General features: G+C 53.9%; 1 protein-coding gene across 1 annotated transcript in view; it reads left to right on the top strand.

Moving 5' to 3' along the window:
- Positions 1–17,123, top strand: part of FAM178B (family with sequence similarity 178 member B) — a 97,429-nt gene that overhangs the window by 54,470 nt on the left and 25,836 nt on the right. Inside the window, 3 exon segments of the mRNA XM_061210911.1 lie at positions 3,222–3,311; positions 3,590–3,766; positions 4,009–4,106. Coding sequence (XP_061066894.1) covers positions 3,222–3,311; positions 3,590–3,766; positions 4,009–4,106 — 365 coding nt within the window.

Below are 17,123 nucleotides of genomic sequence, written 5' to 3'. Positions count from 1 at the left end.
CTGTCTTGCTCGTTGCTATGAGAAAGACAGGTCTTTCACCAATTGTTCCTAATCTCAGATTTCCTTAAAACTCATCACCGTCTCATTGAATGCTTCAAGATTTCCTTCCAGAAGGAAACAGCCCTGCTGCTGCTGGACCGTGCACATCGTCTGATGTCTGCCTTGTTGCAAATAGAGTAGCCCTCTGCCCAGTGATAAGGCTGGGGAGGGAGAAGTCAGGAGGATATTTGGGGAAGAAAGGCCAGCAGAGGAGGGACCAGAATGTGAACACCGGATAGGAAGCAGGCGAGAGCCTCGGCATCCTCAGAGGGGGCTCGTGCCACTCGGCTATTCAGACACTCTTCGTCAGGTACCTCCGGTCTCACCTGGGAAGAGAGGGGGCAGTGGCTGGTCTTCCAAGGCTGCTCCCTGATTACAAAGCCCAGGTGAAGAGCCCTGGTCAGACCACAAGGCTGGCCGCTAAAGACCAGCAGCCTGCTGCTGTTGCCTGGTGCCAGAAGCCTTCATCCATTTGGTTCTCCAAGAGGGCAGCCTGATGCAGAGGCCAAAGGGGTCAATAAATGGCAGCTAATCCACTGAAAGGGCATCCGGTCACGAGTGGGAGTGTTTGGTAACTGCCGCCTCGGGGCAGGGTAATTCGATCCAGGTAAAATTTGCTCCTCCCTCCCTCTCCGTTAGCTCAGCATCTATTCCTCTTCCTTGCATTGAGCTCGGTCACTCAGAGCCCAGATGACGGGTCTGGTTTGGTTTGGCGGTGCAGGCCTGAGGAGAGCACCCTACCTGCAGCCCCCGTGGTGGGGTGCCCGACCCACTGCTGGGCTCTCAGTCATGGTGGCGGCAGTGCTCGTAGCTTCCCTTACAATCTTCTCTCAGAGAAGGTGCAGAGGGTCACTTTATTATTTTTTTCAAACAATAATAGGGGAAAACAAATAGAGAAGCTGCCATACTTCTCTTAAGAGTGCAGAACAACGTCATTGCAGCCCAAACTCCAGCTCCTGGCTGCTGGCCAAGGGCCGAGAGCCCTAACTCCGCCAAACCTGTGTTGAGGCTGGGAGGCAGGGGTGGGATGAAGCTGCTTTGCAGGTGGAGTCTGATGGTGGGACCCTCAACTTGCCCTTCACCTGCTGAGTCCTCTGGGAGAGGAGTGGGCTTATTAGGCTGTGACTTCCTCTTCTCCGAGGTGGAGGCCTGGGGATGAGCTGATGCCGCGTCCCAGAACAGCAGTCACGATGCCGACGTCCCAGTCGAGCCTCAGAAAGGCAGGCCAGGGACGAGGACCCCGATTTGTTTCCTGCTGCTCCCAGCAGAGGCGGCACAGGGGGTGCTGTTCCCCTGTCCACTTGGGAAGGCTGGCCTTCCTTCCCAGCGAGGAGAGGCCTCTCGTCATAGCCACACTTCCCCTGCCCAGCTCGGAGAAGACGCATCACCAGCGCACATTTTCTACACTTCTCCTCCCACTGGCAGCACCAAACTCTCTGAAAGCCCACTCTTCTCGGGCAGAGTCACAAAGTCGGCTCTGAGGCTGCCCCCACCCTTCGGGAGATCTGAAAACATTCCCACCCACGCTTGCATGGCCCCGTGCGTGCTCACGGGCTGGTACAAACCAGAACTCCCCTGCACCCACTGACGCAGGCCCAGCGTGTGCCCAGATGCGTGAGCGCCAGCCTCACCCGTTCGTACTCGGGCCCTAATAAATGCTAAAGCTCTGCTCCCGGTCCTGTCGCGCACCCCCTCCCAGCTCTGGTTTGTTGACACCAATTTCCCGGGTGCCTAGAGATGGGTTTTCTTTTTTTCCCCTCTGAGAAGCAGCACCAAGGAGTAAAGAAGAGCGGAGCCTTTTCACTGGAGCATCCGGGAACTGTGGCCGGGGTGGCTGCACAGGAGGCTGTTATTGTTGACAGTGTTGTTGTCATCATCGGTGTCTTCATTTATAGAGAGTGCGCTGTTATCAGGAACTCCAGGCCAGTTAGTAAGAGTGGAGGGGTGGAAGAGACAGCAAAGGGAGCCTTGTCATAAAGTCACCTTATTTGAAACCAACAATATACACTTGCCCAGAGGAGCATCATTTAGTGAGGGTGCCCCTGGTCAGTGTCTCCTCCAGGGAGCATGTGCCTGGGAGGCTTGTGCAGAGGGTGGTGTGGCTCTGCTGTCGGCTAGTGCCTCTCTCCCTGTAGGACTCTCACCGCCCTGAGTGTGACTCTGGTCTTTAAAGAGGGTGTTTTCAATACGACCCTGGCCTCTAACTTCATCCAGGCTGTTTCCTCTCTAGGGGAAAACTGGCCATGCCGGGCTTGTCCGTGGACAGCATGGTAGTGGGACATCTTTGGAGGGGTTCTCGAGGACCACTTATACTCTAATTTCACCTTACTTGCAGATACTTTGGAGTCTAACCTGACGGAAGCTACAAAATAGTGTCCTTTTCAGTGCATGAGCAGACTCACCATAACTGTGTGGACAAAGAGTGCTTTTAAGGAAGACTTTTGGGGGGCAGTGGAGAATGATTTTCTGGTTTCCAAGTCCCAGAAAACTAAAGCTGGAGGCCTTGCTGGAGTGGCAGCGTTGGGGAGCCAGCCCCCAAGAGGCCCCGGTGACCCCCCACCTCCTGGCATTCATCCCCTTGTGCAGCTGTCTGTCACCCCAAGTCAGGCTGGCCTGTGTGGCCCGGAGAAATCAGCAGAAGCGATGTCACCTCCACGGTTAGGTTATGAAAGGCTGCAACCTCCGTCTCAGGTGGGCATCTCTCTCTCAGGTCCCTCGCTTCAGGGGAAGCCGGGGCAAGTTGCAGAGCCCTGTGGCGAGGCCTGCACGGCAAGGACTGAGGCCAGTGACCCCTGAGTGAGCTGGGAAGCAGCTCCTCCCGCCCAGTCAAGCCTAAGCTGACAGCGGTGCCCCCACCCACGTCTTGGGGGCAGCCTCCCAAGAGACCCAGAGCCAGACGCGCCCCCCCCTTCCCCGCCCCTCCACGCTGCTCCTGGATTCTTGACCCTCAGAAACTGCACAGAATAGTACATATTTGTTGTTTTTAAGCCTCTACATTTGGGGGTCATTTGTTACGCAGCAGTGGGTGACCAGCACACACAGGGCATCAGGGTCCCAGGCTGAATGGATCATCCACAGGCTCTCTGTTCTCCAGCAAGTGCGGCCTCCCTCTCTGCCTCACTTCTCCCCTTGCGCGTGTCTCCTCCTGTTTCCTTTCCTTTTTTTTGTCTTACCTCAGCGAGCTTACAAGTGAGGCTAGCCTGAGCCGGAGTGAGCAGCAGGGCGCCCCCCAGGAGCCGGCCGTGGACAGCAGCCTGAGCTGCATCTGTAAGGTGAGCCCCACCCCTCCCTCTGCTCGAGGTGCAGGCCTCTTCAGCCTCTCATTCAGCGAATACCGCTGAGCATCGTCGCAGGCACCGCGCTGACTGCCAGGAGGGATGCCACAGGAGCCCGTGCCCTCCACGCCTGCGCCTGCCCCTGCGCCTGCCCCTGATGACCCCAGGGGCCTCGACTCCAGACCTCACTGTTTTTCTCAGTTCCTTCCCAGCGAGGCCCAGGGCTCACAGTGCCAGGGAGGCACCCCTGCCCTAGCGCTCTCTCTGCTCTCCAGTTCCTGACGCTGTGTGCGCTGGCCAAGCCAGGGGCCTACGCCGATGGGAGCCTCTTGGGCCTGATTGAGCTGCTGTGCCGAGCCGGCTTAGACGTGGGGCTCCGCCTGCTGCCCAAGACCGACCTCCAGCAGCTCCTGCTCCTGCTCCTGGACAACATCCAGGAGTGGCCGGGGAAGGTACGGCGAACGCCTGAGCCAAAGTCCAAGCCCCCAGCCTCACCGCGAATGCTCTCTCATGGCCCCTAGAGCGCCCCAGGTGGGGACAGCGCTGCTCCCTCCCTTACCTGGCCTCCACGACCCACCCTCTTACTCTCCAGACTTCCCCAACCCACCCCCCCGCCTGAGTGGGCTGGTAGGGAGGGCAGGGTGGAAGGCGGGCCACGCCCCCCAGCCCACCTTGATGCCCGCTGTCCCCGCAGCTCCGGCCGCTGTGCTGTGCCCTGAGCCGGGCATCTGATCACCACCACAACCTGCTGGCGCTCGTGCAGCTCTTCCTGGACGTGACGCCCCGGAGCAGGTGGGTGCTTCTCCACCTCTGTCTCCCCACGTCTGAGGCTTATCCCCGCCCCTGTGCTCACCCGCCTGTGGGCCGTCCACAGGCCGCCCCATCAGTCCCCACAAACCTCCCCCTCCTGCCCAATGTCAAAAACCCAGGAGAAAGAACTAAAACTACAACTCACTAATGAGTTCATTACAAGGGGAAAAAAGCCTCATTTTCTTAACATGGTCTTAGCAAAACCATCGCCTTGTACAATTAGCCTCAGACCTGCAGCATCCCCACCCGCCCTTCTTTGCGGCTCCCTCCCCGGTCCTCAGTGGAGGGAGGGTTCCTTCCGTCATTCAGACCTCAGCTGTGTGTTGTCTCTTGATCACTCCCCGCTCCCACCCCCCTCTCAAACTCTCCATTCATCATTCTGTTTTATTTTCTGGACAGTATTGATCTCTGCCAGAAATTATCTTACTATTTGTTCCTGGTTCATGGCTGCCTCTCCTCCTTGTCACCTCCAGGAGAGCAGGTCCCTTACTGGGGTCACTGCCCTATCACCCCACATCCAGAACAGTGCCTGGCATGCTGTTGGCGCTTTGTAAATTCTTTTCAAATGAACGAACGAGGTGAACAAACAAACTCAGCCCACAGGGAGATAAGACCCATTCGCTGGACCTGCCCCAGTCTCTCCCCTCTCCCCTCCTTCCTTCTCCCACTTGAGGCCACAGCTGCAGGGAGTCCCTTGCCCTTCCCTGTGCAGACCACTCCCCAGGTCCCCTCCTCTCCTCTCCAGCCCTCTGCCTGCAGCTCCTCCCACCTAGAATGACACCCCTTCTCACCCTTCCAACCAGGCCTGTCCTGGGCCCCCTCCAGGAAGACCCTTCACAGGCACCCACACAGTCACTCTCCACTGGGGCCACCCCCCTGCAACTCCCTCCCCAGGGGAAGCTTCTGGGAGCAGGCTTGGAATTCTGCTCAGACTCCTGTCCTCAGCAAACATCCCGAGCTCAACTTCAAGCCTAAGATGGGAAGCTCGATCTCTTTCCTGTGAATCTGGCTGGAAGAGAGGAGGCCTTTCCACAGTCCTGAAAGGAAAGCTTTTGCTGTGTATTTGAAAGAACTGGGCTTCTCGAAGCTCTGCCTAAGACCTTTAGGTGATGCATGCGTCAGAAATGGCAGTCCTAGAGGGCTTTCCCGTCCCCACCTCGTTATCCCTGTTCATCCCGAAATCCTGTCCATTCTGCCTTCCACATCCTAAATCCTTGCTTCTAGTTGCCTCTCTATGTCAGCTCCACAAAAGCAGGGACCTCGTCTGGGTCACTTTAAATCAGCTACCTCCTTCCCGCCCCCTCCTGCTTTCATTTCACCATCTCTCACCTGGATGGTGGCAGTGTCATTCTGTCCCTGCCTCCTCCTTCAAAGGCTGTTTGCTCTGCAGGTACATGTGATTATCGTGTCCCTGCCTTGCCTTGCTTGCTGTCACCTGCACGGCCAAGTGCAAACACCTTAGCTTGGTCTCCAAGACCCCATGTGGTCCAGCCCCAGTTTCCCATTTGCTCCAACCAGGCCATGTGATTTGTATTTGTTCTACGTACTTTTATATGTATATATATTTACATGTATGTAAATGTTTATAAATACAGGCCGACCACATTTCACTGTGCTGCTTCGCTTTATTGCACTTCACAAATATTGTGGGTTTTTTTACAAATGAAGCTTTGTGGCAACCCTGCATCGAGCAAGTCTGTCAGTGCCGTTTTTCCAGCAGCATTTGCTTACTTCGTGTCTCTGTGTCACATTTTGGTAATTCTCAGAATATTGCAGACTTTTTCGTTATTAGGTTTGTGATGGTGGTCTGTGATCAGTGATCTTTGATGTTACTATTGTGAAAAGATTAGGACTCACTGAAGACTCAGATGATGGTTAGCATTTTTTAACGAGGTGTTTTTTAATTAAGGTATATACACTGTTATTTCAGACATAATGCTATTGCATACTTAATAGACTACAGTATAGTGTAAACATAACTTCATAAAAAATTTTTATTGAAGTATAGTTTATTTACAATGTTGTGGTTAATTTCTGCTGTACAGCAAAGTGATTCAGTTATACACATATATTTTCTTTTTCATAATCTTTTCTATTATGGTTTATCACAGGATATTGAATATAGTTCCCTGTGTAGTAGTACCTTGTTGTTTATCCATTCTATATATAATAGTTTACATCTGCTAATCCCAAACTCCCAATCCTTCCCTTTCCCACCCCTCCCCTTTGTCAACCACAAGTCTGTTCTCTATGTCTGTGAGTCAGGTTTTTTTGTAGATATGTTTATTTGTCGTATTTTAGATTTCACATGTAAGTGATATCATATGGTATTTGTTTTTCTCTTTCTGACCTACTTCACTTAGTATGATAATCTTTAGGTCCATCCATGTTGCTGCAAATGGCATTATTTTATTATTTTTTTAACGGCTGAGTAATATTCTGTTGTATATATGTACCATATCTTCTTTACCGATTCATCTGTTGATGGACATTTACATTGCTTCCATGTCTTGGCTATTGTAAATAGTGCTACTATGAACATAGGGGTGCATGTATCTTTTCAAATTATAGTTTTGTCTGGGTATATGCCCAGGAGTGGGATTGCTGGATCATATGGCAACTCTATTTTTAGTTTTTTGAGGAGCCTCCATACTCTTTTCCATAGTGGCTGGACCAACTTACATTCCCACCAACAGTGTAGGAGGGTTCCCTTTTCTCCACACCCTCTCCAGCATTTATTATTTGTAGACTTTTTAACGATGGCCGTTCTGACCAGTGTGAGGTGGTACCTCATTGTAGTTCTGATTTGCATTTCTCTAGTAATTAGCGATGATGGGCATCTTTGCATGTGCCTATTGGCCATCTGTATGTCTTCTTTGGAGATTCTTTGGAGAAATCTCTATTTACGCCTTCTGCCCATTTTTCGATTGGGTTGTTTGTTATTTTTGTTACTGCTAAACAGTAGGAGCTGTTTGTATATTTTGGAAATTAGGCCCTTGTCAGTCGCATCGCTTGCAAATATTTTCTCCTGGTCTGTAGGTTTAAACACAACTTTTACATGCACTGGGAAATCAAAAAATTCATGTGACTTGCTTTATTGTAATACTTGCTTTATTGTGGTGGTCTGGAACCAAACTTGTAATATCTCCGAGGCGTGCCTGCACATATGTGTGTGTGTGTGAGATGAGCCTCATTCTTTTCCATAGCTGCATAGTATTCCCTAGTGTGCATGCAACCAGTCCCCTGTTCTGGATATTTGTCCAATATACAAGCTTTGTGCATCTATCCAAATATTTCTATAGGATAAGTTCTTTGAAATTGCAGTCCTAAAGTATGTATATATAAAATTTGGCCTCCACAAAAGAAGCTGTACTAATCAGTAACAGACATGAAAATGCTTGTTTCTCCACATTCTCATTAACACCATGTAGTCTCAGTTTTGTTTTTAAGTTTTAATTAATCTGGTAAGTGAAAAATCTCTTCCTGTGGTTCTAATTTTCATTTCCCTGATTGCCAGTGAAATTGAGAATCTTTTCCGATGTTTATTGGCCTTTTTGTGTTTCTCTTGGTGTAAATTACCTCTTGATATCTCGCCCATTTTTCTATCAGGTAATTTATCTTCTTCTTAATTATATTGATTTATAAGTTGCTTATTACATATATTTTGGACACCGTGTTTTCTCCTAAGTCTGTAAATTGTCCTTTTTAAACCTTTGTGTATATCCTTCTGTGAACTGATATTTTTTCCCTTTTTCAATAAACTTTTTTTTTTTTTTAATTTATATTTGGCTGTGTTGGGTCTTCGTTGCCGCATGCAGGCTTTCTCTAGTTGCGGCGAGCGGGGGCACTCTTCGTTGCAGTGCACGGGCTTCACATTGCGGTGGCTTCTCTTGTTGTGGAGCACAGGCTCCAGGCGCGTGGGCTTCAGTAGTTGTGGCATGCGGGCTCAGTAGTTGTGGCTTGCGGGCTCTAGAGCGCGGGCTCAGTAGTTGTGGCGCACAGGCTCAGTTGCTCCGCGGCATGTGGGATCTTCCCAGACCAGGGCTCGAACCCGTGTCCCCTGCATTGGCAGGAGGATTCTTAACCAGTGAGCCACTAGGGAAGTCCCTTCAATAAACTTTTAATTTCAGAATAGATTTAGATTCACAGAAAAGGTACATGGATAGTACAGAGAGTTGATTGTAATTGAATCTTTCTATCTTGAAAAGGAAGGCCTTCCCCACCCCAAGAGCATAAAAATATTGTGTTCTATTTTCTTTCAGTACTTACATAACTTTGTTTCTCTTGGCTCTTAATCCCATCTGGAATCTATTTTTTGTAGGTATGAGACAGAGATCTAACTTGATTTTTTCCACCCCCAAAGAGCCAGTGACCCAACACCTATTTTTTTCTGTCGTAGTAATCCATCATTTCCCAACAGATTTGAAACTACCTGTGTCATATCCTAAATTTATGACATCGTTCGTCTGTTAGCCAAACTGTGATATCAGGAATCAGTGTCTTTCCGAGGGTATCTTTTTTATAGCTCCAGGGCCCTCGGTAGATGCTCCTTAAATGCTCATAGTGAGTATAATGGAACGGCCTCACCTGCTTTCAGACTGACACACCAACTAGGGTAAAACGTCCTGCCGAGACCTGTTGCTGGGAAAGAGGGCTCGTCATAGGGATGGATGGTATGTATTCAGTTACTTAGAAATTTTATTTCTTTTTCCAAATAGATAAAGCACTCAGAACAAAATTCAAAAGGCACCAAGGAGTACCTCTTGAACACCTGCCCCTCCCCCTCCCCCGTGCCTGTACCACCCAGCCTTGTCCCCATTTCTCATCTGTCCTTATGGCTTGTCCTCCCTGCCCTTCTGTCCACTTCGGCGTAGGTTTTGGCAGCTGTTCCAAACTGGATCAGAAAGAGCTTCTAATTCTTTTTCACAACTGCACCGTACGTATTCACTGTGCTCTTTAGTTAGCCGCCCCCTCCACAGCGTCCCCGTGGTGGTGGCCTTGTTCTCCCCTCGCTGGTGGCTGCCCCACTGGGCTCAGTGCCCAGACTGACCCCAGGAAGGAGGGCGTGTTGTTGGACGATGGGCTGCCACTTTCTTCGTCTGCCTGCCTGCCGACTGGTTAAGCACAGAGCGAGAACCCCCGCCAACACAGGTGTGATGCCCCCCTCCCCACCTGGCTGACCAAGACTTCAAGGGATGCGCTGTAAGGCAGAGTTGAGCGTAACCGTGAGAAATGAAAGTACAGACTAGAGCGAAGCACCTGAAATGGGGCCAATGGGAAGAGGGGGCTCCCGGAGGAAAGTCTGTCTTGGGACTCTGCCCCTCTGGGGTGGCTCCAGGAGCTGCTGGGCAGAGCGCATGTCTGCGCAGGCCTCTGCGGCAGCTCCCACGGGCCCCGTCGGGAGGGAGCTGCCGCTGAAAGCCGATGTTCCCAGGCTCGGGACCCTCCTTCACCACCTGCGAAAGTTTATTGAAGGTCCCACGGGTGCTGCCTCACCGTGGCCCTGGAAGTAGAGGGGAAGTGACACCAGCTTAAGCAGATTCCTGGTCACGAGGGAGGAGCAGGCAGCCCTGGGAGAAAGCAGCCTTCAGAGTCACCAGGTGTTTGCCCCAGGGATGAGAGTAGTGACAGGTGCGGGCGCACCAGAGCTCCCCGGAGCCCTCCTCGCTTCCCTCTGGGTTCCACGCTGCCTCCCCGGGTGGGCAGAGGGTCCGTGCAAGGCCCCGGACCGGTTCATCTTCTCCCAGCCCATCAGCCTCTCCCGGCTTCGTTTCCTGGGTCCCTCGCTCCACTGTTAACTCCCTTCCTGCGTGTTCTTCAGATCTGCCCACCCTGAAAACTGCATGGCCACGTGGCGTGGTGCTACCACATTCCCTGGTTCCCCCTCTCGGCCCCTGACCCCTTCAGGCTGCCCAGGAGCCGCTCTGAGTTGCCAGCCAGCCTCCTGGGGGCCCTCAGCAGATTCCAGGCTCCACCAGGCTTCCTGCTGGAGACACCTCTGCCCTCCCAGCAAACAGCGGGGCCCCTTCTCTCTCCACAGGATGACTGCTGCCCCCGCACACACACCCAGTGGACCCACAGCTCTCACCCCTGCCTTTCCTCCTGATCCCTCCTCCACATTCAGGATCTCAACAGTCCTGCCTTTTCCAGACCTTCCTTCTGCATCAGCCTTGCTCGTCCTTATACCTTCAGCTTTTTATTCTCTACTGGCTCTTTCTGTCAGCAAAGAAATGTGCTCTGTGTTTCTCCTACCTTCGAACGGCAGTTCCATCTCCACCCACCCCTCCCTGCAGCTCTTGCTGCCGTCCACACTCTCCACCCCCAGGTCTCTCCTTCTCCTTGTCCGAACCCTGCCCACCCTGGACACGGGGGTTCTTCAGAGCTCAGAGTGTCTCAGAGGGAGTTCTCACCTGAGAAAAGAGACATTCGGGCCTCTGGAGGCGGACAAGTCCAGAACATTCTAGAAGGAATCCACCAAGGCCCCATACCCTCAAGATTTCAGAAGGATTCAAAATCTGGAGGAACAAGAGGCAAGAGGAAAGTCATGTCCAGGGGTCAAGGGACCATGGCTGGAGCTGGGAGGACGGCCGAGGGTCCCCATGAAGCCAGGAGCGTGTGGGGTGGTGGCTGAGCAGAAGCTCGCTCCCCTTTATGAGTGGCTGTGTGTGGGGGGGTGGGCAGTGGGAGTAGAGGCGCCACCCCAGTCCACCGAAAGCGCTCTGTCACCAGTGACCTAATGGCCTGTCCTCGTGCGCAAGCTTCCCATTTTCGCCTTGGCTGGCTGCACGGTGTGGTTTTCCTGGTACCCTCCCCTCCTCAGGCCCCTCCCACTCAGGCGCCATCCTCGGTGGCCCCCCCGCCCCCCCCCCCCCGCCCCCTGAGCCTTGGTTGGCCTCAGGGTCCTGCTCCAGCCCCTCCTCTCTGGTCCCTTGGCATAGCCTCGGGGGGCTTTCTGGGCGGGGCTCTGTGGGGCTCTGTCCACACTGCCCCCTTGCAGGACTCGGGCGCCTCTCCCCAGCTGCTGGGAGCATCGAGCTGCCTCTGCGGGAGGTTGGCTGGGCCCCTTCCTTGGGAGCAGCCCGGGGCTGGGGGTACAAAGGGCTGCCGCTGCCTCAACCCTGCATGTCTCTGAGAGACGGGGACCCTGCCGGCTCCAGAGCCCCTTGCAGGGTCGGCTGAGGGCTTTGCGGTGACTGCATCGCAGCCTGGCTTGCCCCCTGACCCAGACCTGCTTCCTTCACCCCCCGATAGGAGTAATGCCAAGAGCACCCTTATACCCCACTCCTGCCATAAATTCCATGCACACTCATTTCCGTTTCAGAGTCCAGCTCCTTGGGACTCCACCCAGGACCCCATCTCAGCCACTTCCATGGCTTCATCGCCAACTTTGCGCCAGGGGCTCCCGAGTCAATACCTCTGGCCAGACTTTTATGCTCAGCACCAGATCCGAGTGGGAAGTATTTCAAATTCAGCACATGTGAAACAGAAGTCACTGTCTTCCAAGGGGGACCACCTCCTCCTGTCTTCCATGGTCCTGTGATGGCATCTGCCCATGGCCTGAAGCCTGGGGTGTCTGTGGGCACCTTCTGTCCCTTCAGGCGTCCCCATCTCCCACGACAGTTACCTCTCCACATCACCCTCCGGTGCCACGGCAGCTCAGGCTCTCAGGACAGCACCCCTGGACGTCTGCCAGGGAGCCGGAGCTGGCTCCTTCCAGGCTCTCTCCCGTGTGACCTATCCCCACTCTGTCCAGCGGTGGCCTCTTCCTTCTAATGCACATCTGGCCCTGTCACTCCTCTGCTTAAAATCCTTCAGGCTTCAATGCTCAGGATGAAATTCAAACAGCCCAGCCTGGTGTACGAGGGCTTTCGTGCCTACTTTCCCAAGCCTGCCTTCTCCCCGCCACGTCCCCTCACAGGCTTCCACCCTCCAGCCATATCCTGAAAATGTGCGGCTACCCAAACCCATGATGAGCATTTGTCTTGAACTTTTCAACATCTGTTCCCTCTTCCTAGAGAAGCCTCTTTTCCTGTCTTCTTCCTCCTCTTTGCCTGGTTGACATTTCCTCACCCCCAAGACTAGGCTCAGATGAGGCATCTCCTCTTCGGCGAAACCTCCGGATGCAGAGCCCTGGTTGTTGGTGCCCCTTGCTGACCCCTTGGGCTGTGAGCGTCGTGAGGACAAGAGCTGTGACTTTGTTCTCCGGGTCCTTGGACCCTGGCACAGAGGAGGGGCTTGGGGAGCGTGCTTGTGGAGTGCTTGCTTCTGGAGAGCAGATTTCAAAAAGAGTAGAGAGAGAGCTTTTTAGTAGCAGATTCCAAAAAGAAAAATGGTTCGGGGGGCTAGAGAGAGCCTGCAATAAAACTTTGAACATGGTTTGCAGATGGACCCAATGAGGAAAAATGCAGGAAGTATCTAGAGGTGCAGGGGCTGCACTCAGAGCTCATGCATGATCTCTGATCTTGAAAGATATGGAAGAGGGAAAGAAAGGGACATGAGCAAGGCAAATGGAGAGACAGCACAGACCAGTGACAGTATTGGTGGGAAAAGCTAAGGCCCGTAGAAGGGGCTTCTGTGTAATTTTTGCTTTTTTTTTTTTTTTTCTTTTGGCCACACCACGAGGCATGTGGGATCTTAGTTCCCCGACCAGGGATGGAACCGATGCTCCCTGCAGTGGAAGCGTGGAGTCCTAACCACTGGACTGCCAGGGAAGTCCCCTGTGTAGTTATTTTTGAAGTGAGGAGTGCTGGGCTGATGGGGAAACGTTAACACTGATGAAGAGAGAACAATACCACGTAATTCCTATTTTGCTTCTGTCTTCCTTGTCGAGGAGCATAATTTTTCATCTGGACTCAAATATTGATCAAAGGGGATTGCAGCCTAAGATATCGGGGGAGACGGTATGACAGCATCCAGCTGTGTGAAATGAGTTGAGGTCCCCTCCAGCAAAAGGATGTCTCAAGTCTGTCCTGGGCGACGTGCAGGTGGGGTGCCCTCACTCTGCAGAGACCTCGGTGGGGGGGAGGGGGTGCGGGAGCTCCTGGGGCATGGGGAGGGAGGGTGCAGAAGGTGCTTTCTTCACTCAGTGCTGCGGGCTTGATGTGTCCTTCAACAGAACTCCCCAGGGGATAGCTTGTGAGCACATACATAGAAAAGGAAGCACCGCTTTCTAGGATTCCTAAGAATAAATCATATCAGACTAGCCTCATTTCGTTTTTGACAGGCTAACCAGAAGAGTACTCTGGAGAGGGCTGTCTGGGTTTTGTAGGGCCTTTGATGGAAATGATCGTCGTATCTTGTGACAACATAAAGAAATGGGGGCTGAGCGATGTCAAATTAGATGGGCTCGTCATCCAAAAGTGCTGCTAGCCGTCAGAATTGGCCTGGAGGGAAGGCCCAGGCGGCCACCCAGAGTTCCGTCTTCACTGACAGGTTGGCCAGCGCAGACCCTGGGTCTTGGATGAGGCCATTAATAGAACAATGGTCAGGTTCACACATAACATGAATGTAACTGACAGCAAATTGAAGATCCCGGAACATCTCAGCAGACCATAATGATGGGCTGAGTGGGAAAGAGAGACCCAGCTGCACAATTAAGAACAGGATCCGGGAAATGGGATTTGACAGCCAGACGTGTGAACTAACTTTGGGCCCAATCTGTCAACGGTGTAGCATCTCGAGGCTGCCCCTAAAATGAGTGGCAGCCTCAGCTCTGAGCGCCTCACTTGATGGGAATGTCAACAACGCTGAGGAACTTCATAAGAACCAACCCAGAATGGCAAAAAGATTCCAAAGGTTAGAAAAGAGTAGCTGTTGCACCGGGGAAGGGGTAGCCATGGGAAGTTCGGCCACTTCCTTCAAGTACGCGAAGGCCCTAGTTAAACGGACGGATATGTGGGTACCAGGACATGAGACGGGGTGACTTTTAAGGTATTTTAAGCGTAGTGGTCTGTGGGTTTCCTCATAATACCAGAAAGAGAGAGAGGGAGGGAGGAAGGGAGATAGGAGGATGGAAGTTGGGTTGTGATTGTCCACATGAACTTTATTTACTAAGCGGTAGTAACCTTTTTATTTGGTTGTACTATGCATGCAGGAGAGGACACATCAGAGGTGGACACTGTACACTTTGCCAGGCGTCTGTGCAACCACCACTGCATCACAGGCCAGAAGGTCACCTGCTCCCCAGAAGGCCCCTGGGCCACCCCCCAGGCATTCCCTCTGCAAAGAAAACCGCTTCCCCAACTTCCCTCCCGTAGGTGTGTTGTGCCGGGTTTTGAACATGGGTACCGGTGGGACCAGTAGATGGCTCCTTCACGTTGCCTGGTGGGACCCCACTGTGTGGATCTGAGGCTGTCTGAATCCCACCGTCTCTTCCTGTCTGCACTGTGTGTGCCCACACTTGTGAGTGTGGGGATGACCGGGCAGACGGCCGAAGAGTTTACCCTGACCTCTGAGCCCAGGTCCTTGTTCTTCCTGCCCAGGTGGCACATGCTCACGTGCAAGATAGGAGCCTCCAGGGAAGGAGTGAGGGGCGGGTGGCATGAGAGGCGGCGTGGACAGCCCGGGAGCGGCGAGCCGGGCAGACGCCCCAGGGCAGCGTGTTGGGCGGCATTTCCAGGCGGAACAGGCCGCTGCAGTCGCTTCCGGAGCTGCCCTAGAGACGTGGAAAAGGCCGTTCACGCCTTTGGCCAGAGGCCTAGTGGCCTCTTACGGTAGTTCAACCCCAGCAGAGCCTAGTTCCCCTCCAGGGGGGCTGCGGTGACCTGTGTGGTTGTCCTGACACCCTAATGGCCCGAGCTGGCAGGTGCCTTTGCGGTCCTCAGGGCACCCACAGGCTGCCCCTTGCAGGAGCTGGAGGCTGGAGGCTGGGGAGTAGAGCGCCTGCGCTCCACTTCCCGGCTCTGCTGTTGGTTTGGAAAAGTCATTTCCCAATTTCCCAGCGCCTTAGGCCCTCTGAGTGCTGATCCGGTGTCCTGGTCTTACAGCGGCCTGTCAGGGTGGTGGGGCAGGACTGAGGCAGGGGCCTGGCCTGGTGTGATTTCAGAGGGCTGGAGCCTGTTGCCTTATGTGACACTGGCTGGCATGGGTCCAGTGGCTTCTGCATCCTCCTGTGTTCGCCTGGTTTGAGTTCCGGGGAGGCCTCGCCGGGTGGGGTTGGGCAGCTTCTGGGGGAGGACGGCCCGGGGCCAACCTCAGCCAGGCCACGGGCCCCCCTGCTCGCCCCCTGCACAGTGTGGGTGGTGTTTGGGGTGAGTCTTTGCTCTTTCCCCTCTGTAGAGTGAGTTCTCAGTGTGGAATTAAAAAGTGGTCCTGTTCCCTCTCCCTGTGTCCCAGTGGGAACTGAGAGGGCAGGGGACTGTGTGTAGAAGGCAGGGAGGGCCGTCAGGATGAAAGGCAGTGGGCCGGCGCACCGCCCTCAGATGTGGGTTTCTTTTCATCCATTCACGCCCCCCCCCGCGGGGCTCATGCTTGTCTTCTATTTCTTTCTGGACAGCAGCTCTGTCCTGACCCACCCGGCCCACCTCTTCCCTTCTGGAACCACCCCCGGCTCTGCTTTGCCGGCCTGCCAGCACCCCACCCCCGGGTCGGCCCCTCCCCACCCGCTGCGGGTAACAGCGCTCCCCAAGGCCCGGGTTTGGATTAATGAAGCCCAGATGCCGGACTGGGGACTCCGGCTGCACGTTCTCGCGTTGGAGCAGCAGCTCGGCTCGGAGGGGCCGTCTACCTCCCCCCCTTCCCCCCTCCCCCCACCCCGTGCTCCTGGCCCAGCTGCTGCTGGGGCTCCCGGGGAACAGCTGGAGAGCAGGTTCCGGCGGCTGGTGCTGGGCGGGCGCCGTGGCGGGAGCCCAGGGAGAGATGCGGGTGGGGCTCCGGGTGAGGGGTCTGGTGTGGGGGGCGCCGGGTGAGGGCTCCCGTGTTCTGTCCCGTGACGCAGTCCAGATGGGGCTGCCTCTCCCCAGGACTCGGAGGGTGGGTGGGAAAGCTGGGGCGCTCTGCAGAAAGGGAACCGGGGTCACCGGTCCAGAATGGAAGGGGATGGCCGGCCCCTCCCAGGGTGGCCAGATAAAATACAAAGATCACATGGGAGAAACTCACGCTAAAAAAAATTGTTCTTTATCTATAGGAAGTTCAGATTTAACTGGCATCCTATATTTTTATTGGCTAAGTCAGGCAATCCTTACCACCCCCCAGCTGAACTTCTTCTTTGAGTAATAGTTTTATTGGACTGCAACATACGAACAGAACACAGACCGTAAGTGTGTGCTCAGTGGGTTTCCACAAGTCGAACACATGTAAAACCAGCACCCAGATCAAGAAATGAGGGAGTTCCCTGGCGGTCCAGTGGTTAGGACGCGGCGCTTTCACTGCCAGGGCCCAGGTTCAGTGCCTGGTTGGTGAACTAAGGTTCCCGCGAGCCACATGGTGCGGCCGAATGAAAAGAAAAAAAAGAAGAAGAAATGAGACGTGAGCAGAGCCTGCCCGCCACCCCACCCCTGCCAAGTATCCCCGTTTTTGTACTTAATGTAAGTGAAATCATACACATGTATTCTGTTGGAACTGGCTTCTTTCACACAGCCCTGTGAGGCTCACCCGTGCTGCCGGATGGAGTCGTGGCTCATCCACATTCGTTCCGCGTGGGCTTGAGATGCGTGGGTGGAGCCCCGTCCCTCTGTCCATTCTAGTGGCGGATCGGTGCTGCTCGTCCGCCTCTCTTTTGTCATACGTCGTATGTGTGTGCCCAGGAGTAGGACTGCCGGGCCGTGGGGTGGGCACACGAATATCTTTATCTTTAGTAGGTCTCGCCAGGCAGTTGGCCGAGGTAGGTGTACGCATTCATGTCCCCGCCAGCTGTGTGGGAGCGTCTCCCCTCTTTCCCATGTTTGCCCTTCTAGTATGTGATGCTGCTGCCTGATGTTGCTTTTTTCCCTTTTTTTTAAATCAAGAGCCTCTTGCCTTGTTGATTCCTCTGATTTTCTTGAATAAGAAGATCAACAAGGC

Source organism: Eubalaena glacialis, chromosome 14, assembly GCF_028564815.1.
Source record: "Eubalaena glacialis isolate mEubGla1 chromosome 14, mEubGla1.1.hap2.+ XY, whole genome shotgun sequence".
NCBI lineage: Eukaryota > Metazoa > Chordata > Mammalia > Artiodactyla > Balaenidae > Eubalaena > Eubalaena glacialis.
Note: the sequence above shows the minus strand (reverse complement) of the source record. Positions and strands in the feature narration are given on the sequence as shown.